At 46.6% G+C, this 26,876-nt stretch overlaps 1 protein-coding gene across 1 annotated transcript in view; it reads right to left on the minus strand.

Annotated features, from left to right (window-relative positions):
- Positions 1-26,876, minus strand: part of nhsl2 (NHS-like 2) — a 163,134-nt gene that overhangs the window by 39,140 nt on the left and 97,118 nt on the right. Inside the window, exon 2 of the mRNA XM_083937461.1 lies at positions 19,894-20,139. Within this exon, the coding sequence (XP_083793587.1) occupies positions 19,894-20,139 (246 nt within the window). The remainder of the gene's footprint in view (positions 1-19,893; positions 20,140-26,876) is intronic.

A 26,876-nucleotide genomic window follows, 5' to 3' on the forward strand; every position in this document is an offset into this window, starting at 1 on the left:
ACAATGACAACACAGGGGGTGAGGAAGCGGAGGAGGTAGGGTGATTATGAAGGGTTGTGTCCCGATGCTAACCCAAGATTTGCAAAAGTTTCGCGAGATGGTTGAAGTTAGACAGTGACCTTGAATGGTTAAAGTTAGAATGGTTGAAGTTAGACATTGACCTTGAATGGTTAAAGTTAGATGGTTGAGGTTAGACATTTGAGGTTAGACACTGACCTTGAATGGTTAAAGTTAGATGGTTGAGGTTAGGCATTGACCTTGAATGGTTAAAGTTAGATGGTTGAGGTTAGACGTTGACCTTGAATGGTTAAAGTTAGATGGTTGAGGTTAGACATTGACCTTGAATGGTTAAAGTTAGATGGTTGAGGTTAGACATTGACCTTAAATGGTTAAAGTTAGATGGTTGAGGTTAGACATTGACCTTGAATGGTTAAAGTTAGATGGTTGAGGTTAGACATTGACCTTGAATGGTTGAGGTTAGGAAAGGTCGTCGGGCAGTGAGTCTCACACGAGCTTTTGCTAGGGTTAACATCTAGGGTACGTCCACAAGATCGTGAACAATCTCCGTCGTTCTTAAAAGGTTGTGGCGCTGTAGTACACATGCTAGGCCTGTGTGTGGCGCTGTAACTGACACAGAAATACACCAGCAACGGAGAAGAAGAGACGGAGATGGAGAGGTGCTGTATACAGACAACGGAGACTTTCTCACTAAATCTGGCAATTTTCCAATTGCAAACTTTTTTTGTCAAAGCATCCTGGCTGGGGCTCTTCTGTGTGGAGTTTGCATGTTGTCCCCGTGTCTGCGTGGGTTTTCTCCGGGTTCTCCGGTTTCCTCCCACAGTCCAAAGACGTGCAGGTGTTCGGTTCATTGATGACTCTAAATCACCCGTAGGTGTGAATGGTTGTCTGTCTCTGTTCGTCTCTATGTGCCCTGCGATAGACTGGCGTCCTGTCCAGGGTGGACCCCGCCTCACGCCCGATGTCAGCTGGGATCGGCTCCAGCCCCCCCCCGACCCCGACAGGGACAAGAGGTTGAAGATGAATGAATGAACTAGAGACAAATCAAGCGACTGTTTCAGGTGTTTTTGGAGACTTTTGTGGTGTTTTAGAGACTGATGTTAAAGCACATATCACTCTGCAGTTACTGTCCCACTTTTCCCACCTTCTTAGGAACTAGCGACTTATTCAGACCATCAGAGGTCCGAGGTGGGGCGATGACTTCATCGTTTAACAAAGTATGCGGATTCACCGTCACGACGACAACACAGTGGAGGGTGTTTTCAGATCCACCCACCCTGGGACCTGGTTTCAAAAGATACCGTGTGCAGGCTCCGATCACGTGGAGGGTCGGCCAAAGTGATCAAAAGTTGTGCGGTTCCAGGAAAAGGTTTGTCCGTGTTGATGGATCCCTAGACACGACGGTAAGATAGGTTGGGATAAGCAGAAGATACATTTCAAGAAGCAGAGGAGAGGGCTCTTAAAAAAAGAAACGCAAGTGGAAGTAGATGGGTCTAAAATGAGACAAAAGGGAAATCAAGAAGCTAAACTGGATATGTAGGAAATGTTACATGACAGAAGAGGTGGAAGGTAAACGGAGACAAGCTGCAAAGAGTCTGAGAAGGTTGGGAAATAAGAAATGAACAGACAGAGCAATAAGATGAAGGAAGGCCACAGTAAGGAGAAGAAGGCGGAGGAAGAAGTATGTCAAAAAAGAAGAGAGGTGTGGAAAAAGAAAAGTGTGGAAGAGGCGGAGGTGGAGGACCAATCTGTTGAAAGCTAGCAGCACTAACAGGGTAAGAGATGCTGGCAGAGCTGGTTCTGGACCAAAAGGTGGGTGATTAAATCAGCTTTTTTGTTCTTCCTGCAGCACGAGTCTTGAGTTAGTCGTCTCAGGCAAGTTAAAGTACCTCTCTCTCTGACGTATGATGCACAGACTTCAACTAATGAAACCGCTCTAAACGTCAGTAATACACTGTTAACAAGAAAACACTTTTGGGGTGCCGTTTGTGTTGTGAAGCCCCTCCAGCAAAACCTTCTTTCAGCCTTAATTATTTTAAGCAGCAGTTCAACATTTTAATGATGAGCTTATTCACTTTCTTGCCAAGTGACTGCTACAACCACTCTCATGTCTGCGCAAACAGAGTTGGCGCCAGGATTCGACGCCTACCAGCGCCCCTAAAGCTCACCAGTTAACACGCTGTATATAACGGTCATGTAACAATAGGAATTTATGGTCAAACGGGGAGTTAAAAGCTGCAACAGTAGCACATTTTCAAAGCCCTTTTCTTCTCCAGAGGTATGTAAACAAAAGACAAGTTATAGGAGGATATGCACAAGCCAAAAGGTTGCACCACAACCTCTCATGTCTCATGTCTCATCTACATCCGCTTCATTCGCGGGGGCAGCAGCTTTAGCAGGGGACCCCAAACTTCCCTTTCCCGGGCCACATTAACCAGCTCTAACTGGGGGATCCCGAGGCGTTCCCAGGCCAGTGTGGAGATCTAATCTCTCCACCTGGTCCTGGGTCTTCCCCTAGGCCTCCTCCCAGCTGGCGTTACTGGAACACCTCCCTAGGGAGGCGCCCAGGGTTCATCCTTACTAGATGCCCAAACCACCTCAACTCATCATCCGCATCACAACCTGGCAACCTCAAAGTTGTTTTGGTAAAAAAGATGGGTTAAAAATGTAAAAAATCATTCATTGAGCAATAATAAAGCCGTTAATTTTGCTCATCATAAGAAACACCCGAGTTCAGTGGTGGAAGGTAAAAGGCCCTGTTCAGACCTGGCATTAACGTGCATCTTGGTTGGTCCAATCACAATTGAACAGGTGTAATACGAGTACAGGTGTGAATGACCCGAGACGTATTGAGGACGCATTGAGATCCGATCCCTTAGACTGTATTTGGAGGTGGTCTGAGCTGCATAAGACCACATGGGTTAGGGTTAGGTACGACACATTTGAACCGATACCTGTACCTGGAATTCACTACCGGTTTTGCGCTCTGTGTTGTTTGTTGTATTAATTGTTGTCTTTGTTTCTTTCCGTAGTATCCCGCGTTCCTGTCCTCAGTGTATCTGTTCCCCCTGTAGTTATTCACGCTTGTCTGTCGTCTATACTAAACTTTTTGTTTGTACTTTTACCCCGTGTCCGTGTCTGCACTTGGGTCCAGTCCCTTTGTGTTACTTCCCCGCACCGTTCATGACATATACAGTATATTAAAATAACCCAGAGCATATAGGTAAAAAAGGTACAAAGTTTTACCTGCTGATTACACTTTACTTTTAGTTTTGATGCTAAATTTTGGAGCAAACACTCCCGTTTGGTAACTGCATCGAATCGCAAAAGACAATTTCTCGCGTCGAGCACACAAATGCATGTCTCGTTTATTTTAATCGGGGTTAAAACTCAAAACAAACAACAAAGATGGCGCTGATACGTAACCCCCCAAAAAACTACGGGGCTCAACGTCATCACGCAAACATATTATTTAAAGGGACCACGATCTCGGGACAGTCACACTTAAACACAGAACTCAATCCATTCAACAACTGCATGACATAGCAGTGTGCAGAACCACACTTAAGAACAAGGGTGAAGTATGTAAGTCACATTCACTATACACCCTTTTACTAAACAACATACCTAACATTTTGAGAGGAGGACTTCAAATCAAGTACTTTTACACTCTGGTAACGTTTACTCACGTAAGGATCAGGATACCTCTTCCACCGCGGCCAAGTTAGTTACTCAGCGTCCTGCAGAAGCACCCATTTGGTTCTTTAGTTAAAGTTAAAAAGTGTGAAAGGTAAAAAACACACGCTGTGGATCCGTACGCTGACCTGCAGCTTAAAGCAGCAGCGCTAAAGTGGAAGGAGAGGGAAGGTAAACATTTGTAGATCCATGCTTCAGATAGCAGGGCTCCACTGAGTGCATGACTGCAGGGTACTGTGGTGGGAAAATGAGGGAGGGGGAGGAGGGATGCTATTGGTGTGCGGGGTGTAAAGGTATGCCGGTCACTCCCACTAATGGACACACACACCCACACACACACACAGCAGTTAAGCACAACCTACCCCACCCCCTTCCTCTGTCCAGACAAGCAGGCCAAGCACTCATGCATCACTAACCTGCACATTGTGTGTGTTTGTGTGTAGGTGTGCATGTGTATCTCTAATTTAGGGGTTTATGTGAATGTGCTGTGAGTGCACAAATGTGTGTTAGTGTGTGTCTGTGCTTGTGTGTGTGTGTACCCCCAAAATGTGCTCACAAATGGACGTGCGAATAAATGCCTTTTAAAAACTCTACGTCTGCGCGCATGAACCCGCACCTTTGAGCGTGTACAGTGCGTCCCATTCACAGATAAACCCAACCATCCTTGACAATATGTGGCCCGGTCGCGTCTAATTTGGGTCACCCTTTATTCCCCCCTCCGTGAAGACGAAAGAGGGGGTAAGAGAGGAATTAACAATACCCCTCTTTCACCGCGGCAGCCAGAGCGTTTGTTTGTCTGTGTACACTAATGCACCCATGTGTGTGTCATGTCTTGGTCTTTGGGATTCTACATGCACAAAGGATCAATCCATTACAGGGGACAAGGGGGGGTTGGTGTTTGTTGAGACGTGTTTACCATGAAAGCGGATGGCTGTGACCTAGAAGGACGGACTTAGCGGTTTGCGGCCTAGTTTATGTCGATCGTGAGAAACAACAAGAAGGCTTTCTAAACCAACTACGGACCTTTTTTCTTCGTAGGCAAAACTTTGGCTCCAATTCTCGTCAGTTATCGAAGGTTTATTTACGGAGGATGTTTTTTTATAGTGTAGTGTTCAAACTTAAGACAGTAAGTTGGTGTTTCTTTATCCTTGAAAGTGAACCAGAGACACACAGCACAGTGTCTTTAACCTATAATCAGCCCCCCCCAACCCGCCCCCAATCTAGAGATCTTGGCAGCGGTGACTCTCGTCTGTAATCTAGACTTTTATTCACATTAAGTTCTCCAAACAAGACAAACTCCAGACATCTTTTAGTCACCACAAACTCTCGAAATCACTCCCTAAAGCTGGACCCACACTAGAGGATGTGTGGGGTGATCTTTGGTCGCGGATGTGTTCCCGATTAAAGGCTGGTCTAAACTCATTATCTGCTCAAATTACCCTGCAGTGTGAGGGGTTTGCAGACATCATCTTAAACCCGGAACCTATTTCCCCAATGTATTTCTGTATATTTAGGCATATTTCAGGTATAGGCTCGTCAAGGTCTAGCCCATGGGTGTCAAACTGATCCAGTAAAGGGCCGTGTGGCTGCAGGTTTTCATTCCAACCAATCAAAAACACACCTGGTCCAACAAATCAACTGTGTGAAGACAGTTCAGGTGATTGAGGAAGTCGAGTGAAGTGTGTTCTTGCTTGGTTGGAATGAAAACCTGCAGCCACACGGCCCTAACGCCTGGTCTAGCCCCTGAATGCATCACAGACATGCTGAGCCTTTACGAGCCTGTTCACAGCCTTAGATCCGCTGGCGGGTCTCTCTTAACTGCTCCAAGGCCGAGGCTCAAAACCGGAGGTGACTCAGCTTTGGAACGACCCGTCCGCGGAGATGAGGCTCGCTGAATCAGCGTTCTCTTTTAAATCGCTTCCTAAAACTCATTTTTATAGAGTTGCCTTCCTGTGATGCGTTTTATCTCTTTGTTCTTCCTTCTCTGCAAGCTCCTTAAATCATTTATTTTCCACACAATGATGTGTAAATATGGGTATGCTGTACCTTATTGGATGCTGTACCTTATTGAATACTTTCACTAGTTTTGTTTTTCACAGATCAAATCGCACTGAACTGAATTTAGCATCAAAATGAATTGGATTACTTATTCTAGACCTGTACCTGCTGTAAACTAAAGATATGTGCATGGGTTTGGCTAAAAGAAAATGTTGGTTTCCTCAATACTACTAACTACTTTTATTATATTGATTAGATATAATTGCATTACTGAAAAGAGACTAATATACAATTTCCGTTGACTCAAACTAGATGCTCAGACTTTAGTCGACTAAAACTAGAATAGATTAAAAGTAAAACAGGCCGCCAAAAACAACACTATTGTACAGAGAACATGTTTATTTGGTCCTGAGAGAACAATAAAGCATTGTGTTGAAATTCCCTGCTGTGGAACAAGGCCCTAAAGCACAATCAGCCTGACTTGTTGGGCGACCTGAGAAGACCTCGCACCCTTCTTCTCTACCGCTGAGTGCCTTCCTCAATCAGCAGACCCACTTGCCTGGTTTTCCCTTCACAACACGAGCCCCGTTTTTAAATCTCTAGACGGATCCTCTGACAGTGCCTTCAGTTTGCTTTAGATGCAAATATCGACGGCTCATACCGAGCGAGTGTCCGACATCAGCCTGTATTTGAAAAATGCCTCTAAAGAAACCAGAAGGGCAAGTTTGTCTCGTCTGACTCACAGGGATGCCGCTCCAACCAGAAGCTCTACAGCATGGGTGTCAAAGTGATCCAGTAAAGGGCCGTGTGGCTGCAGGTTTTCAGTCCAACCAATCAAAAACACACCTGGTCCAACAAATCAACTGTGTGAAGACGGTTCAGGTGATTGGGTAAGTCGAGTCAGGTGTGTTCTTGATTGGTTGGAATGAAAACCTGCAGCAACAGCGGCCCTTTACTGGATCAGTTTGACACCCCTGTTCTACAGGAAGGAGAGAGAGTAAGGGTGCACTCACACTGTCCTTCCGCACCGGGCAAAAAAAACGTTTTTTCAGCTAAAGCCTAGTGCGTTTGACCAGTGTGAGTGCAACCGCTCCGCGCATAACTGCGGCCAGCCTGAGAGAGGTGGGCTTTTGTAGAGCGTGCTTGCACATGTACGAGCACGAGCGTGCGCACGTCTACAAGCACGAGCACGATGCCTACGGCGGTTCTTACGTAATTTATGTGCGCCTGTTGGGACATAGAAAAAAGAAGGAGGGACCATGCGCGGACATTTAACAACAACAATAATGGCGGCGAAAGGTTCACGTTGGTGTGATGCGGAGGTGGAGTGTTTACTGCAGATTTGGTCGATGAAAAGATTCAAAAACAGTCGACAAGACGCACAAAAACTCCGAGGTCTACGGAAAGATTTGGAAACAAAGCCACGCATCGCCATGACGTCATCAATGTGTGTGACGTGTTACGGCGTGATGACGTATAGGCAGCAAGAAGAATTTGCGTGAGGCCCAGGTAGTGTGAGTACAAACAGGCCTGGAGGGGGGGACAAGGACCCTAAAGCACGGGGCACGGGACGGACGCACAGTGTGAATGCGCCCGGACAGTTTGGCCAAATAGACTCATCTCCTGAAGAGAAAAGAAAGGCGATATTTGGCGGTTCAAAAACAGACTAAACGAGATCATAAAGGTCACTCCGTAATAAAAGTTCAAACAATCTATAAATCTTCCTTTCACTGTCAAATGTGCTGCTCCAGGCTGACAACGAGGACTCATTTAAGCTCTCTATGCATGAGCCAATGTCTAAAACACCTGCCCTAACTCAACGCCTTTGCATGAAAGAAATCGCCACATGCATTTAAATTGACACGTGCAGCACTTGTCATTTAAATCGGGTCCATTCAAAGCAACGCATGATGAAACAGGTCGATAGCATGCTCAAATAAAATGCCTATTGTACAAGAAACTGACTGAAATATTAAACCGTGAATCATTTACTGGGGTTGAAGTCTCATTTTCAAAGGGGTGTCATGTTATAAAGGGACCGTAGGGATTATAAAAATGGACCTGTTTCTGCTGAATCAGCGTTCTGCACTTGATCAATGCTGCACCTGTTGGGTAATGTGTAATGTGTCTGTGCGGATAACGGCTGCCATTGACTCAGACCCTTTTCAAAGACAATTAAAGGGCCACTGTGAGGTTTTATAGCCAGGTGAGCGCAGACGGGGAAAGTTTATCGGACTGTTTGCATCGCATCGACTCAGACTCTCCTCTTGACAGCAGTAAAGGGTTACTGTGACATTTTAAAGTTTGGTCGGTCATACATCACCTCACATTGTGCACGGCGAGGAAAGGTTGCAGCATTGGCACTTTAAGTGAGCAGAGTGCTGCTGCCGCACGAGATAAGATGTGGCGAGATTATATGGAGCTTAGTGATCCACAGGAAGAGAAACAAGGTACTAAAGGGCTGCAAATAAAATCAGAAGGACTATTTATGCTGCTGCCGCCTGCTAATGCTTGTGCCGCAGTCTAATTCTGGCCTTGTGTTAAATAAGATGAGAGCAGACAGAAAATTCTTATGTAACTCTAAAGCGCTAATGATAACATTGACCTCCACGGAAAAAAAAACATATTCCAGCCTGAAGGGTGACACAGCTGTTAGGAGTGTGTGTTAAAGCAAGATTCACAGCATCTACAGCCACATAAGCTCACTAACACAGTCTGTCCTAAGTGTAATCTTACACTAGGGGTGCACGGTATAGACGGTATAGACGGTATAGACGGTATAGACTGTATAGACGGTATAGACGGTATAAACGGTAGGACAGTATAGCTCAGGGGTGCCCAATCCAGCTCCTGGAGAGCTACTGTCCTGCATGTTTTAGGTTTCTCCCTGCTCCAACACACCTGAATCTAATGATTATCAAACCTGTCAAAAACTTCAGCTGCTTGATAACGAGCTCATCATTAGACTCAGGTGTGTTAGAGCAGAGAGAAACCAAAAACATGCAGGACAGCAGCTCTCCAGGAGCAGGATTGGGCACCCCTGGTATAGACTGTATAGACAGTAGGATGGTATAGACGGTTTGGACGGTAGGACGTATAGACGATAGGACAGCATAGACGGTTTAGAGAGTATAGACAGTACAGACGCTACAGATGGTATAGGCAGTATAGGCGGTAAAGACAAATAGACGTTAGGACGGTATAGACCGTTTTGGAAGGTAGGACATGAAGACGGTACAGACCGTATAGGCGTAGGACGGTATAGAGGGTAAAGACCGTAAAGAGGGTTAAGGTGGTTAAGGCGGTTAAAGTTAAGAAGGTTGAGACGGTATAAACAGTATAGACAGTATAGACGGTAAAGACGGTTAAGGCGGTTAAGGCGGTTAAGGCGGTTAAGGCGGTTAAGGCGGTTAAAGTTAAGACGGTAAAGACGGTTAAGGCGGTTAAAGTTAAGAAGGTAAAGACGGTATAGACGCTATAGACGGTATAGACGGTAAAGACGGTAAAGACGGAATAGATGGCATAGACGGTATAGACGATTAAGACGGTATAGACTGTATAGACGGTAAAGACGGTATAGACGGTACAGACGGTATAGACGGTATAGACGGTATAGACGGTTTAGGACGGTATAGATGGTATAGACGGTATAGACGGTATAGACAGTAAAGACGGTATAGACGGTATAGGTGGTATAGACGGTATAGACGGTATAGACGGTATAGACTGTATAGACGGTTTAGACAGTAAAGACGGTAAAGACGGTATAGAAGGTATAGAGGGTATAGATGGTTTAGGACGGTTTAAACGGTATAAGCGGTAAAGATGGTATAGGACGGCATAGACAGTTAAGACGGTAAAGACGGTAAAGACGGTATAGACGGTACAGACGGTATAGACGGTAAAGACGGTATAGACGGTAAAGACGGTAAAGACGGTATAGAAGGTATAGAGGGTATAGACGGTTTAGGACGGTAAAAATTTTGACTCTGACCGCTATAAACTTAAACCATACCGTAAACAAAGCCCGGTCCATAACAAAATAGTTTTTGTGTTGGGAGGAGCCTTCAAAGAACCCCGACCTCGACCCAATCCAACCCCTGTGGGACCAGATAGGACTAGGCCGTTATCAGTGGCTGATCCCACTAAGGGGAGCTAATCCCCGCAGCCACCTTCCAACATCTTAAAAAGCCTCCAGAGAAGGTCGTTCTGGCAGATTAATATCCACAAATCTAAAATGAGACGTTCAACAATCCCACACCACACACTTTAGGCCGTGTAGTGCATCCAAACAGCTTTTCCTGTAATGGATAACACACACATTCACACGTTCTTATCTCCGGCCCTCTGGCTACTGTGTGACCAGCAGCAGTTTAGATGACAGTTGAGAGCTGTTGGCCGACACCGAGAGTGTCAATGTGTGTGCACATCTCAAATCAAATGCTCTCAAGTGGATCTCAGCCGGCTCTCATGCTCATTAATGCAATGGGCATCTCCAGTGAAGAAATCTGATTAGACAGATTGAGTTTTTCCCGTATACAGTGGCATTCTTCGCCATACTAAATGTGCACGCGGTCAATGCTCACGTCACACCCTGCAGTTAAATAACCATTTACATGATTCCTGGATCTAAAAGCTCAACTTTAAACTAGACACTTTCACGGTTGCTCGGTGCAGCTTTGAATTAGCGGTTGACTGTTTTGTTACATGACACTTCAGAGGCAGAACTACAGTAGTCGTGATCAAAAACACCCTCCCATCCTTCATCTTTACCCGAAACTCTCCTTTGATCTCACAAACGTATGCTTGCCTTCTATCCTATCCACCTTCTAATCATCGAACAACAACCACATTTAACTCTTCCAACCCAAAGAAGGTAGTAAATGGTACCTCATCTCATTTTCAACCTCTTATCCGGGGTCGGGTCGCGGGGGCAGCAGCTTTAGCAGGGGACCCCAAACTTCCCTTTCCCGGGCCACATTAACCAGCTCTAACTGGGGGATCCTGAGGCGTTCCCAGGCCAGTGAGGAGATCTAATCTCTCCACCTGGTCCTGGGTCTTCCCCGAGGCCTCCTCCCAGCTGGACGTGCCTGGAACACCTCCCTAGGGAGGCGCCCAGGGTTCATCCTTACTAGATGATCCTGAACCACCTCAACTGGCTCCTTTCAACACAAAGGAGCAGCGGCTCTACTCCGAGTTCCTCACGGATGCTGAACTTCTCCCCCTCTCTCTAAGGGAGACTCCAGACCCCCTCCTGAGGAAACACATTTCAGACGCTTGTACCCGTGACCTGGTTCTTTGGGTCCTGACCCAGCTTTCATGACCACAGGTGAGGGTAGGAACCAGGACTGAGCGGTAGATCCAGAGCTTTGCCTTCCTCAGCTCTCTTTTGGTCACAACGGTGCGGTAGAGCGACTGCAGCTCCGCCCCCGCTGCTCCGATCCTCCGGCCAAACTCACGCTCCATCGTCCCCTCACTCGTGAACAAGATCCCGAGGTCCTTGAACTCCTTCACTTGGGGTCAGGACTCATAGAGTAAGCAATCCACCGGTTTCCTGCTGAGAGCCATGGCCTCAGATTTAGAGGTGCTGGTACCAATGAATGTTAATAAAAACACCACATACATTTATTCATTATTTCTTTTATTTAAAACATTTTTTTTCTTAGTTCCTGTTCTGAATAAATGCTGTTATATGTATATATATATATGTATAAACTGCATATGTGTCCCTTTCTTATCTTTTGTATTGTTTATGTACGCGCTCCTGCACCGTGTGAAGCACTTTGTGTTTCATTTCAAATACATGAAAAGTGCAAAAGGAATAAAGTCTGATTGATCGGTCACCAATCAGGGACGTGCTGTCGCTGTAAAACCATGAAAACGCTCTGTCGACAGATCGGACCTGGAGCTGCCAAATCAAACAAAAATAGAAGTGTTACGATCAGGAAGCCGGCCAACGCGCGCTGCCAGCAGAGCTACACACACACTCTGGCACGGATCGTCTACAACTCCAAAGATGTTCAACAAAAAGGGCCCACCATAATGGGAGATGTCATCAGTTTAATGTTAACGGAGGAGCAACACGCTGGAAAACGACAGGAAGTCCTGACACAGCAGAATTATAAACGCTGCATCATATTAAACTCATCTTTTCTTGTGGGATGAATCCTCTGTATAATTAAGTGTGTGAGGGTTCTGTGTCTTAGTGGTTTAACCCTGCCTGTTTGTTCCTCCCCCTCTGCAGGGCCGGGCTGACGAGGCTGACGAGGCTGACGGAGCTGACGCCGGCAGGCATTCAATTACCGCCTCAATATATACACCTGGTCGTGGCCCTGCCCCCGCCTTGTCGTTCTTCGTACATCGCTGAATTTTGCGTGAGTCCCTGAGTTTGCCCTGAGTTGCCCCGCTGCCTGAGTTTGCCCTGAGTTCCTCGTTGCCTGAGTTTGCCCTGAGTTGCCTCGTTGCCTGAGTTCCTGAGTTTGCCCTGAGTTCCTCATTGCCTGAGTTTGCCCTGAGTTGCCTCGTTGCCTGAGTTTGCCCTGAGTTGCCTCGTTGCCTGAGTTCGGCCTGAGTTGCCTCGTTGCCCGAGATTGCCCTGAGCTGCCTCGTTGCCTGAGTTTGCCCTGAGTTGCCTCGTTGCCTCGTTGCTTGAGTTCGGCCTGAGTTGCCTCGTTGCCCGAGATTGCCCTGAGCTGCCTCGTTGCCTGAGTTTGCCCTGAGTTGCCTCGTTGCCTGAGTTCCTGAGTTTGCCCTGAGTTCCTCGTTGCCTGAGTTTGCCCTGAGTTGCCTCGTTGCCTGAGTTCGCCCTGAGTTGCCTCGTTGCCTGAGTTCCTGAGTTTGCCCTGAGTTGCCTCGTTGCCTGAGTTCGGCCTGAGTTGCCTCGTTGCCTCGTTGCTTGAGTTCGGCCTGAGTTGCCTCGTTGCCCGAGATTGCCCTGAGCTGCCTCGTTGCCTGAGTTCGGCCTGAGTTGCCTCGTTGCCCGAGTTCCTGAGTTTGCCCTGAGTTGCCTCGTTGCCTGAGTTCCTGAGTTTGCCCTGAGTTTGCCCTGAGTTGCCTTGTTGCCTGAGTTTGCCCTGAGTTGCCTCGTTGCCTGAGTTTGCCCTGAGTTGCCACGTTGCCTGAGTTTGCCCTGAGTTGCCTCGTTGCCGGAGTTCGCCCTGAGTTGCCTCGTTGCCTGAGTTTGCCCTGAGTTGCCTCGTTGCCCAAGTTCCTGAGTTTGCCCTGAGTTGCCTTGTTGCCTGAGTTTACCCTGAGTTGCCTCGTTGCCTGAGTTTACCCTGAGTTGCCTCGTTGCCCAAGTTCCTGAGGTGCCCTGAGTTGCCTCGTTGCCTGAGTTTGCCCTGAGTTGCCTCGTTGCCTGAGTTTGCCCTGAGTTGCCTCGTTGCCCAAGTTCCTGAGTTTGCCCTGAGCTGCCTCGTTGCCTGAGTGTGCCCTGAGTAGCCTTGTTGCCTGAGTTTGCCCTGCGTTGCCTCGTTGCCCGAGATCCTGAGTTTGCCCCGTGCCTGAGCGTCTCCTGGCGGTTGACTTCCCCTGCGTGCCTTGCCAGTCACTTGTGGCTTTTCCTTGTGGAGCCTCTTTGTTAAAATAAACATCTTTGACGCACCTACCTAACCTACCTTACCTACCTCACCTGCCTGCCTCTGCTTCAGGGTCCAGCCGTCAGTAGGCCGTAACAATGTGTCTTCAAATGTGTGTGGATTGGTACGAACACACTCACCTACACTAAAGAGAACATCGGTGAAATATGTCAAAGCGTCGAGGAGGTGGTAAAGTATGAATATTTGAACGTTGCTTAATGGATTGTCATGAAATTACAGAGCAAATATGTGCAAATAGCGAGTCCGGCTCTAATGCACGACACTTGAATTACATCGCTCACTGAAATTACCACATTATTATAATATTTTTGCGGTTGATTAATGCAGAACAAAAACACAAATCTGTAAATCGTGCTGCAGAGGAGGAGAAAACCTTTTATAGATACGCGGGGTCGAGAGCAGAGAAGGAGAAAAAGTGACGTGCAGATTTTTCCCATTATCGGCCCGTTTTGAACACAATACATCTGCCTTCAGTGGAGCACGATACTCAGCTTTAAATGTACTTTATATCATTACAAAGGAGCAGCGTATGAATATTTTAACATAACGACTGAACTCTGATCACAAATGTGCAGATCTAATTCTTAGTATATATAACACTGAGCCTCAGTTGCAGACTCTTAATTGGGACATGAAGTCTGAACAGCTACACAGTGGTGTAGTGGTTAGCACTGTCGCCTCACAACGAGAAGGTTCCAGGTTCGCCCTTCTGTGTGGAGTTTGCATGTTGTCCCCGTGTCTGCGTGGGTTTTCTCCGGGTTCTCCGGTTTCCTCCCACAGTCCAAAGACGTGCAGGTGTTCGGTTCATTGATGACTCTAAATCACCCGTAGGTGTGAATGGTTGTCTGTCTCTGTTCGTCTCTATGTGTCCTGTGATAGACTGGCGTCCTGTCCAGGGTGGACCTCGCCTCACGCCCGAAGTCAGCTGGGATCGGCTCCAGCCCCCCCCGCAACCCTGACCCCGGGATAAGCGGTTGAAGATGAATGAGTCTGAACACACGCGATTATTTAAAAGTAAAATACGCAGATGCTCACCGTGAATCAGTACAAAAGTGAGCCTGGTATGCATGGTGTTGATCTTGCGTAATTAAATATATTACTATTTTTTGAGTAAGGTCTATGACCCTAGAAAAGCAGCATCTAATTATTATAGAAGAAGCCTAAAATTTGTCTAAATTTGATGTTAAAAACACGTCCAACAAACGAACACATCTGGCGGATAAATAACCCTGACACGGAGGTCCCATGGACTTTTGGTAAACGCCGAAAAAAGACGTCACCTCACGTTACAAAACAACCCCTTCAGAGGACCGAAATTGGACGTCCAAAACTGACACAGAAAATACGTCACTCCGACGTCCCGTTGTGAAGTGGTATAGTTGTGACATCACAAAAGTACAGGAAGTCCTGACGGCTCGTTTAAAGACACAGTTTCTGAATACGGCTGTGTGTGTGTTTCTCACTGTGGATGGAGCGTGTCGACTCTTTCACAGCATTTATAAAGCACCTCAACCTGCTTTATAATACAAAAAGAAATGGGAATCCAACTTTTTACAATGTGGGAACTTTAACCATAGCGGCGTCGATCACAATGTTCAAACAAAGTCAGAAAACCTCAACTAAAAACAACAAATTCTGTGATTTAATCTGGAGGACTCGTTGAATTTAAGTGGTCAAAATCAGACTTTTTAAGACTAGTCTATAATTCAATTCAGTTTTATTTATGGTGCCAAATCATAACCAAAGGTATCTCAGGACACTTTACAGAGTAGGTAAAGACCACACTCTATGACTTATTTATGATTTACATAGACCCAACAATTCCCCCGTAGAGTACGGTGGCAACGCAAACCTTCCCTTTAACAGACAGGAACGTCAGACAGACCCAGCTCTGTGGAGGACGCACATCTGTCTGCACCAGAGAGAGGAAGAGAAGGAGACAGAGAGAGACAAAGACAGAGACAGACACACTTCCAGTAACTATGACAACATCTATAGTAATTTGAATATGACTTATTAATACAGCAGAACAGTAGAAACAAGCACAGCTAAGGTGATAGACTATGACATAATATATATTATGTATATATTGAATTAAATGTCCTCATTAAAATAAAGTTGCAGACATGAATCCAATCAGGAATAAAAAAATAAACCCTTGTGTAAAAAGCGTGCATGCTAATAATGCTAATCATGCTAATCGTGCTTTGGCGGAGTGTTGATGATGAGAAGGAACACTGGCCGGATGACACTGATGCCCACTTATCAGCAACAGGGAAATAAATCTCACACAACTCTATATATATAATTATATAAATATATATATATATATATATAAAAGGCAGAACGCAGCCGATCGGTCTAACACCGCAGGACGACAGCCAGCCTCATAAATATGGAGGGCAGAGTGTTGAGGAGCGGGAGAAGAGTATGAATATTTAACGGAGGCGAGGCCAGTGGGAGACTGGTGGTGGTGAGGATGGTCAGAGAGAGTACAGCTGGTTGCTTTAGTGTTATATAACACACACACACACACACACACACACACACACACACACGGACACTGGTGTACAAACTGAAAACACACGCACACACACACACCCAAGCAGATGGACACACACTGCACAAATGGACACTGGTGGACAAACTGGAGAAACACACACAGACACACACACACACACACACACACACACACACACACACACACACACACACACACACACACACACACACACACACACACACACACACACACACACACACAGGATATGCTGTTCATGACGGTGGGAAGCACATACGCACGCAGGAAGAAATAAACACGTAAACACAAAGTGACATAAAAACGAACACAAACATCAGAAAAGATGAATGGGCGCACATGTCGTGTTACTCACACACACACACACACACACACACGCAGACATCGCCGTTGTCCACCCACGACTGCTTTCATCCATCTTATTTTCATCAAACACAAGATGCCAGCCCGTCCGAGACAATAACTGGCTTAATACACACACACACGCACGCACACACGCACACACACACACAAACACGCGCAGTACAAAGACATGGCAGTGGAGAAAAAGAGAGAGAGAGAGAGAGATGTAGGAGGCGCTGTACGGTGCTGTATGAGCTGTAGCTCAACACTGCATAAGAAAAGAGAGGGAGAGGAAGTGGACAAAGAAGAACTATCTCAATAAAAACTGAACGAATGTTCTTAAAAACGTAAATATAAACTTGCAAAAAGTGGTTTCCAGTCCTCCTGGGGTGCACAGGAAACAGTAACAACAATGTAAAATTGTGCAGAATCAGTAAACCAAAGAAGAAGAAGAAGAAAAAGAAGTGAAATGGCTTCATAGAACAAACAGGAGCTTACAATCAACTAGTAGTCGACGTTGTTCTACAACATAAACGTGTGAATTGTCAGCATTACGCGCATTTTATAAAAATATAAGTTATTGCAAAGAGACACAAAGTAGAGCGCGGTTAATCTGAGAACCAGTGTTGTCCAAAATTTTTTAAAAACACTGTAGGATCAAAAGCTTCATATCTACATAAAATAACCAAAAATAAACTGTTAGATAGGTAACACTGTGAGAGGGTTCCTGGTTCAAATCCCAGCTGGGGCCCTGCACAGACCTGCACAGGGACCCTGCACAGACACCTGAGGGAACGAGCGTCCTAACACGTTACAGGTCACGGTTGTTTCCGTTCTATTGATTTTGGAGACATTTTAGAGTCTTCCGTGAAACAAGTGTCCTTAATACTTTCTGACTTCCCTACCTGTTGGCAGTCGGCCCCGAGCCCGGCTGGTTCCTACTAATAATGTGAATCTTTAAAGTCTCATTTTAAAAATAAAGGTTCAGTAGTTCCCTGAAGCAGCAGGGCATCATGGGGGGGGGGGGGGGGGTCTATTTTCAGCTGCGGGTTGATACGCTATCGATGATCAAGGCGTGATCGAGAGTTTTAAGACTAGAGAAGATTTAAGTGTTGAATATCAGTTAAATTTGACACGGTGGAGTAGTGGTTAGCACTGACGGGTTCCTGGTTTGAATCCCGGCTGGGGTCCTTCTGTGTGGAGTTTGCATGTTGTCCCTGTGTCTGCGTGGGTTTTCTCCGGGTTCTCCGGTTTCCTCCCACAGTCCAAAGACGTGCAGGTGTTCGGTTCATTGATGACTCTAAATCACCCGTAGGTGTGAATGGTTGTCTGTCTCTGTTCGTCTCTATGTGTCCTGTGATAGACTGGCGTCCTGTCCAGGGTGGACCCCGCCTCACGCCCGATGTCAGCTGGGATCGGCTCCCTCCTGACCCCGACAGCGACAAGAGGTTGAAGATGAATGAATGAAAACGTTAGATAAAATCCACATAGTATATTGTAATATAGTGTTTTAAATCTGCGATACTGTACTTTTATTGTAGTCAATATTTTGTATTTTATATTTTATGTTGTATTTCTGATAATATTTGGGAAATGCACGTCTGGCATCGAAGCACAACCATAAAAAGGGATCAAATACATGAAATAGACCTGATAGGACCACTATCGGGTCGATGATGATGACGTCACGGTAAGTAGATCCAGGTTCTCAAAGGAAACGAGTCAATGAGTCACTGAGCGAGTGGACACGACAAAGTTTACTACACATTCTGTTTTCTGACCATAAAATCATCGTTTCTTTGGGAATATCGTTTTGACAGTGTTTTCAATATCCAACCGAATGTTGACGTCATCATCATTGACCCGATAGTGGTCCTCCACTATTAGATAGGTTGGTTTATTTCATGTCAGTATTTGATCCGTTTTTTATGGTTGTGCTTCGATGCCAGACGTGCATTTCCCAAATAATATCATTTTTTCTGTGTTAGTGTTTGTCTGCAGCAGTCTCTGTGGGTTGCGATAGCCAATTTATCTAACGTTTTCATTCATCTTCAGCCTTTTGTCCCTGTTGGGTTAGTTGGATCCCAGCTGACATCGGGCGTGAGGCGGGGTCCACCCTGGACAGGACGCCAGTCTATCACAGGACACATAGAGACGAACAGAGACAGACAACCATTCACACCTACGGGTGATTTAGAGTCATCAATGAACCGAACACCTGCACGTCTTTGGACTGTGGGAGGAAACCGGAGAACCCGGAGAAAACCCACGCAGACACGGGGAGAACACGCAAACTCCACACAGAAGGGCCCCAGCCGGGACGCGGACCAGGAACCCGTCAGTGCTAACCACTACCCCACCGTGTTCAATTTAACTGATAATCAACACTTAAATCTTCTCTAGTCTTAAAACTCCTGCCTAGAACATCAGTAGCGTATCAATCCGCAGCTGAAAATAGACCCCCCCCATTTGTCCTATGACGCCCTGCTGCCTCAGGGAACTACTGAACCTTTATTTTTTTAAATGAGACTTTAAAGATTCACATTATTAGTAGGAACCAGCAGGGCTCTGGGCCGACTGCCAACAGGTAGGGAAGTCAGAAAGTATTAAGGACACTTGTTTCACGGAAGACTCTAAAATGTCTCCAAAATCAATAGAACGGAAACAACCGTGACCTGTAACGTGTTAGGACGCTCGTTCCCTCAGGTGTCTGTGCAGGGTTGTCATTCAGCCCCCTCAGTCTGTTCATTCAGCTAAAAACCACAGTGATCGTTTTAATGGAAGAGCCGGGCAAAGGGCGAGACAGCATGAGTCACAGAGAGAGAGAGAGAGAGAGAGAGAGAGAGAGAAGGAGAGAGGGAGAGAGAGAGGGAGAGAGAGAGAGAGAGGCAACTAGCAGAGAAACAGTATTACCTGAGAACAAATGGAAACCCTAGTTCCCTTGAGTGCTAATTTGCACACACACACACACACACACACACACACACACACACACACACACACACACACACACACACACACACACACACACACACACACACACACACACACACACACACACAGGTTGAACAACTACAAACAAGAGATTCATCTTTAAATGATGTTCCACCTTAAAAAGCAAAAACAGGGTAGAGTTACAACCTCTGACGACTAACTAAAAGGTAAACAGACGTCTTTCTACACATACACACACACACACACACACACACACAAATATAAACCAACACACACACACAATCACACACAGTACGTCAACAGTGTATAATGCAATACACACATCACAATATCCCCAATTCTACCTTAAATAACAACGCTGCAAGGTGAATCCAATACACGCCATCAGCAGTGTCCCTGTGAGCGAACATGCACACACACACACACACACACACACACACGCGCGCACACACCCTTCACTACAGTATAAACACCAGATAGCGAGGGAAATGCAACACACACGCCCTCTCACACAGCATATCTGCATGCTTAAACACACACACACACCCTCGAGGCGACCGACACACACCCATATCCATGCAGTCCAACGCCACTCGCATGTAAACACTTCCCCACCCGCCTCCGCTCGTGCCTCCACGCCTTTCGCACCCACTCAAAACACACACCCACACACACACTCTCGCCCACACACACACCTTCCATCCATCCATCCAATCCCCCCTCTTTTTCCTCTCCATCCATCCTTACCTTGCAGCAGGCTCTGGAGGTTGAGCTGCGCCTGCTGGTGCAGCTCCTCGACACACTCCGGCCTGCTCCACGAGCCGAACACGTTCACGCTCTGTTGCCATGGAGACCTGAAGTGGGCCGCACCGCCGCTGCTGCTGCTGCTGCCTCCTCCTCCGCCGCCGCCGCTGCTGCTGCTGTGGCTGCCGTCGCCGTGGTGGCTGCTGCTGCCGCCGCGCCTGCCGCTCTCCGCCTCTAGACCGCTGGTGGCTGGAGGAGAGAGAGAGAGAGAGAGAGAGAGAGAGAGAGAGGAGGGAGGAGGGAGGAGGGAGGAGAAAAATGTTGAGAGGAAGTGATGGATGGAGGGAGGAGAGAGGGAGTGAAATAAGGACGGGAAATAAGATTATTGAGAGGAAGGAAAAGGGAGGAGAGGAACGGAGGAAGGATGAGAGAGGCAGGGGAAAGAAGGGGTGACGAGAAGAGATGGATGAAGGTGGAGAAAGAGGTAGAGGGAGAGAGGAGATGAAAGATGGAGAGAAGAGAGAAGGGGTAAAGTGAGAGGGACAAAAGCGGAGATGAGAGAGTAGAGGAAATGGAGAAAATAGAGGGGAAGAGAGGGAGAAAAGGAGGGATGAAAAGAGAAAAAGCACACGTAAATAAAATTGTATGAATTTGCATAACTAATACCCAGAGACGCAGATTACATAACGGCGTGTGTTGTCAGGGAGAACAAGGACCGAGGAAGGAAGAAAGGAAGGAGGGAGGGAGAGGGGCTAAAAAAGAGAGAGAGAGAATCGGGGATTAGGGAGAAAAACGAGGGAGGGACGGGACGGGTAAAAGAGAGGTAGAGAGCAGATTCAGGGGGGGGAACGGAGTGAGGGAGCGCTTAATTAGGAAGGAAAAGGAGTGGGAGGAAGATAGAGCGACAGTCATGGGGAGGAGAGGGAGGGGAAGAAGGAGGGATTAGGGCAGGGAGGTATGGGAGGAAAAGAGACAAATTGCAATTGTGGCATTTTAGGGGGGAGACGGAAGAACAAGTGGGAGGAGGAGGGAAGGAGGGATGACATGTAAAGGGAGGAGTAGAGAGGGATGAAGGCAGGAAGGAGGAAGTAAAGAGGCTGAGGATGAAAAAAGGGGGGCGAGGAAATGTCGGCCCCTGTCACAATCAACGCAAGTCCAACGCAAACAGACAATCGAAACAAATCAGTGCGTGCGGTCGGTAATGGCCGTTCAGCGTCGACACGAGTGAGGCGTTGCTTTGAATCAGCGGTGATGAGATCGTTGGACGGCTCACAGCAGCTGATGAAACATGACGAGCAAAGTCAGGAAATCCCAAATGTGGCCGCAGTCTCTGTCCAACGGAGGCGCCGAGGCCTTTAAATGAAACTTCCTGCGAGTCACTAAAATCATAACTTTAATATTCGTTCTTATGGTCACATGGCCAAAGCAGTAGAGTAAGGGCGCACTCACACTGTCCTTCCGCACGGGACCAAAACAGGTTTTTCGGCTAAAGCCTAGTGCGTTTGACCAGTGTGAGTGCATCCGCTCCGCGCCTAGCTGCGGCCAGCTGGGAGAGGTGGGCTTTTGTAAAGCGTGTTTGCACATGTACGAGCACGAGCGTGCGCACGAGCACGAGCATGAGGCCTACGGCGGTTCTGAGGTCATTTCCTGTGCGCCTGTTGGGACGTAGAAAAAAGAAGGAGGGACCATGCGCGGACATTTAAAACAATGGCGGCGAAAGGTTCACGTTGGTGTGATGCGGAGGTGGAGTGTTTACTGCAGATTTGGTCGATGAAAAGATTCAAAAACAGTCGACAAGACGCACAAAAACTCTGAGGTCTACGGAAAGATCTGGTTGTAGACTTGGGGGCTCGTCCAGCTAACCGTTCATGAGCTAACATCAATGTCCTGGTTTTGAGCTCTATCTCTGATTGGTTGCATGTAACCCCATCTCTCCTTCTCTTTTATTTCTAGAAAATGACAAAAAGCCTGTGTGTGACACCTGTTAACTGGTCTATAATCTTAGTTGTGATGATAACACGTCAGGTGTCTCAGATCAATCTCTCGCATGTCGCAGGTGACGTGTGGGGTTATGTAGTCAGTGAATTAAAAACGAAGATGATAACTGAGCGTAACGATGACCAACACACTGATACAAAGGGAAATCCTGAGTTCATCCTGAATCCTGAGTCTATCATTGTTTTATATATGTCTTTAAAAAGTGTCTATATCACATTCACAATAAGATAATAACAACAGGAATGAATGTGGATGTGAATCAATGAGAACGTTCTGTTTCCTCTTGAGTACCACACAGAGGGGACTGTACAAATTAAATAGCTCTAAAAATAAACCTGAATAACTTATAAAGGTACAATCACCTTGAGATATCATTAAAAACTTGGTGCACAGCAGACAATAACATCTCTGAAGTCGAGCGCTATGGATGTCCACACCTTCCTTTCCCTTACATAAGGAGACTTCAAACCTCCAAAAGCCTGAAACAGAACAAAGCATTGTGCTGTTTTTCACTAAAACCTCATTTAAATCCGAGATACTTTGACATTAAATGATCTTCCGCAGCACCAGCGACAAAAATAAAGCCCTACTTATGATCTCCACTTTACCTGGGACAGATTTCCCTGTGACACAGATGTCAGTGTGTCCGTGTCAGAGTGTTCCCGGGGAGGACACTGACGCACCAACTCTGTAAACTGCTTTGGTTCAGCTCCTCAGATACACTTTAAAAAAATCTATATACAAACACGGACTCCAACACGTGTGTGGGAACGATCTCTGAGGGGAATGTGGAGAAACTAGTACTTCATTTGAAGTTGTACGAATGCTCAGTTCCTGGTCACAGTTACAGTTACTCTGCAGCGAATCCACCGGCACAACCGCGTCTTGGTTGCTCTGAAGCAGTCGTCTACTCTCTGCATAGCCTTCAAAAGCTTCTTCATTTGGTCACGTTTGGTCCCATGTTTATGTGGCACCATGCATGTGTGCAGGGCACCATTAGAGCACCATCAAACAATCTCATCTGCATCATGCATCTGAGGGTGCACTCACACTGTCCTTCCGCACCGGGCCAAAACAGGTTTTTCGGGTCAAGCCTAGTGCGTGTAAGTGTGAGTGCAACCGCTCCGTGCATAGCTGCGGCCAGCTGGCCGTCCACGGCCCGTCTGAGAGAGGTGGGCTTTAGTAAAGCGCGTTTGCACATGTACGAGCACGAGCATGCGCACGTGTACGAGCACGAGGCCTACGGCGGTTCTAAGGTCATTTCCTGTGCGCCTGTTCGGACATAGAAAAAAGAAGGAGGGACCATGCGCGAACATTTAACAACAACAACAATGGCGGCGAAAGGTTCACGTTGGTGTGATGCGGAGGTGGAGTGTTTACTGCAGATTTGGTCGATGAAAAGATTCCAAAACAGTCGACAAGACGCACAAAAACTCAGAGGTCTACGGAAAGATCTGTAAACAAGAAGCATTCGCCGAGGCCCAGGTAGTGTGAGTACAAATGGGCTGGCAAGCGGGGGGAGAGGGAGGCGAGGACAAGTACCCTAAAGCCTGCGGCGCGGTGCGGAAGGACAGTGTGAGTGCGCTGTAAGTAGAACTAGGTGTGTGTGTCACAAAATGAATACGCAGAGATCACAATCCAAACAAATCCTTATACGTTTGGGAGATTTGTGGCGCAAACAACCAGAAGGTCAGAGTTGTCTCAAGTGTTGCACTTTGCTTGCGGCTACTGGAGTACATGTTTCCTAACCTTTGCAACCTCCTGTAGACGAGGGGGAAATGAGAAATACTGCAGCCACTGAGAGACATTTTGATCCTAACAGCTGTAATGTGAGGTTGAGTGCTCACTAGGGAACATATTTTCATATCGCTGGCTTCTTCGTTTCATTGTTCACGAAAAGGGATGCACTCTTAAGATCGCTCAGAGCAGAGTCAGTACCAGAAGGAAATAAGACGTTTCAGCCTTAGTATACAGCTTCACAAAGAGCGTGGAAGCTGAATGCGTCCAGGTCTATAAGACGGTAAATGTTTCAATATAGGCGACCAACTGTGGTGCTTGTATTCAGAACAACAACAAATACCAGAGTCTTCAACCTCTTGTCCCTGTCGGGGTCGCGGGGGCTGGAGCCGATCCCAGCTGACATCGGGCGTGAGGCGGGGTCCACCCTGGACAGGACGCCAGTCTATCACAGGACACATAGAGACGAACAGAGACAGACAACCATTCACACCTACGGGTGATTTAGAGTCATCAATGAACCGAACACCTGCACGTCTTTGGACTGTGGGAGGAAACCGGAGAACACGGAGAAAACCCACGCAGACACGGGGACAACATGCAAACTCCACACAGAAGGGCCCCAGCCGGGATTCGAACCAGGGACCCTATCGCTGTGAGGCAACAGTGCTAACCAACACACCACCGTGTCGCCCCCAGTCTAGGATCATTAAAGTAATTCTATTCTATGATAAAGCGGGATATACTTTTGTGTGTTTTCACTGTAACAGTGGTGTACGGTTTTGGCGCCGTCCGTGACCTTAAAACTCAACCATGAGGCGGGCAATTAAGAGTCATCAATGAACCGAACACCTGCATGTCTTTGGACTGTGGGAGGAAACCGGAGAACCCGGAGAAAACATGCAAACTCCACACAGAAGGGCCCAAGCCAGGAGTCGAACCAGGTACCCTCCTGCTGTGAGGTGACAGTGCTAACCACCACACCACCGTGTTGTTTTAATTGCATTAACACACGTTTGCAAACTGCAACGGTTTCTTTAAACTCATAGTCTGAGATAAGGGCTTGGAAAATGAGCCGTGAAGCGGAGGACGTACGGCTACTCTAGCTCAACAAATCAAATATTGAAGATGTGGTACTTTAAAACGTTAAATATATGCTCTCGTGCTCTCGTGTGGGTGAGAGTGTGCATGTGCATTTGGGAGTTAGGTAGGCTAATGCGTGCTTAGTCACACAAGCTTCGGGAGTTTTTTAAAAATGTGGCACAAATTACTGTAAATACACACGAGAGAGAGAGAGAGAGAGAGAGAGAGAGAGAGAGCTAGTTTGATATCTACCTTAGTTAACTGTAGCACCTTTGAGACCTCGTCGCTTGTGTGTGTGCAAAGAATTAAATATACACTCCAGAGAGAGAGAGAGAGAGAGAGAGAGAGAGAGAGAGAGAGAGAGAGAGAGAGAGGGGGAGAGAGAGAGAGCTAGTTTGATATCTACCTTAGTTAACTGTAGCACCTTTGAGACCTCGTCGCTTGTGTGTGTGCAAAGAATTAAATATACACTCCAGAGAGAGAGAGAGAGAGAGAGAGAGAGAGAGAGAGAGAGAGAGAGAGAGAGAGAGAGAGAGAGAGAGAGAGCCTGATATCTACCTTAGTTAACTGCCGCACCTTTGAGACCTCGTCGCTTGTGTGTGTGCAAAGAATTTCTCACTTTGCGTCAACACCGCAAGGAGTTGTCGTCTACCTAACAAGGTTTTTCACAGACTGGATCCAGGCTCAAGACCAAAACACACCACTGCTGCTGCTGACGTGCAATGGTGGATCTACAGTACCATTGGAAACCAAGAAAAAGCCCAATAAAGAAGGAACATTTAATGAGAGGACTGTGGACTCTGTGTCTTACAGTTCCAGGTCTCTACCTCAACGGTGAGGCTACATCTCTTCATCGGATGTGACAGCTGCATGAAAAGAAGGCGACAGCCTGTCACTCCATTAGAGAGACGTTTTAAGCACAGTGGCCTTGATGTGCCAGTCAGGGAGCAGCTTCTGAGGAAATATGCTGCTTTTGAGTGGTGTTGATGCTGGAATATGGGACAACGGTGTAAAGTTTCACACCAACTCCTGATGCACGAAGAAAGAGGAGACTTTACAACTATAAAGGAGCATTAATGAGTGTTGAGCCAATCAAAAAGGTCTGCTTTTGCTCTCTTGAGACACGGGCTAATGAGCTGGTTTGTAAACTTGGTCACAACTGACCTTTGTTTTAAGTATTCATGACATGGTTAAATGATTACACCTGTTAAGATAATACTATTAATGTTACAACATAGCACAGTCAGGTGGCCGGGAGTTTGACTGACTGAGTTACAGCGGTTACCGTTAGCCTTTACAGCTAAGTTAATATAAAATTTAGCTTACGATCAGGGAGAAGCGTAGCCATTTGGGCATGCGTTTTAATGCTGTTGGCCTATATTGACTCTGGTTTTTGCCCGTCTCCGCTCACTCAGCTGCTGGGACAAAGAAGAAGCTGCAGGATTGGCAAACTCCATTTCACCCAGTGCCAGCCTACAGTAGCTGCACCTAACAACAGACAACACGGCAACCCACAATGTCGGCCGCTATTGGCTGCTACAATGGAAACAGAACGAGACAGAAATTCATGGTCAAACCCATCAACATTTTTAAAAATATTAATTCAGACTAAATATATTTTTTTGTGGAAAAGCAATACTTTCATTCTGTACCCCTCCAAACACACCATGGGTGTATTACTTTTTTTTTTTTTAAATATAGCTTTTAATAAAGATTATACATACTCAACCTTTAATTTAGCTAGAGACTCAGTCTGAGCAGTGATGACCAAAGCTAAAAAGTTAGCTAATTTAGCTAACAACTCACAGTCTGATGCCAGCTAAGCCTCTCTGTCTGCTAAAACCATAACAAGTCTTGCTGCTGTGAGTAGGCGTGTTAGCTGTTACGGTCCTACTTTCTATGTTTTACTCATGTTATCATGACAAATGTTTCGCTAAATGAGTGCACCTGTTAAGAAAACAAGAAAATAGCTGAGTCAACTTAGCTAGCGACTCAAAGTGGCATGTTACCTTACAGTAGCTAGCAGCTCACAGTTTGATGGTAAATGGACTTGAACTTATATAGCGCCTTTCTAGTCTTCTGACTACTAATGTAGCCTGAATAACCCGACAAAGGGCCAGTGTGGTATATTTTCCAGTATGAATTATTAGCCTTAGGGCGCCCTCACA

The sequence above is a fragment of the Echiichthys vipera genome (genome assembly GCF_963691815.1).
Source record: "Echiichthys vipera genome assembly, chromosome: 22".
Classification (NCBI taxonomy): Eukaryota; Metazoa; Chordata; class Actinopteri; order Perciformes; family Trachinidae; genus Echiichthys; species Echiichthys vipera.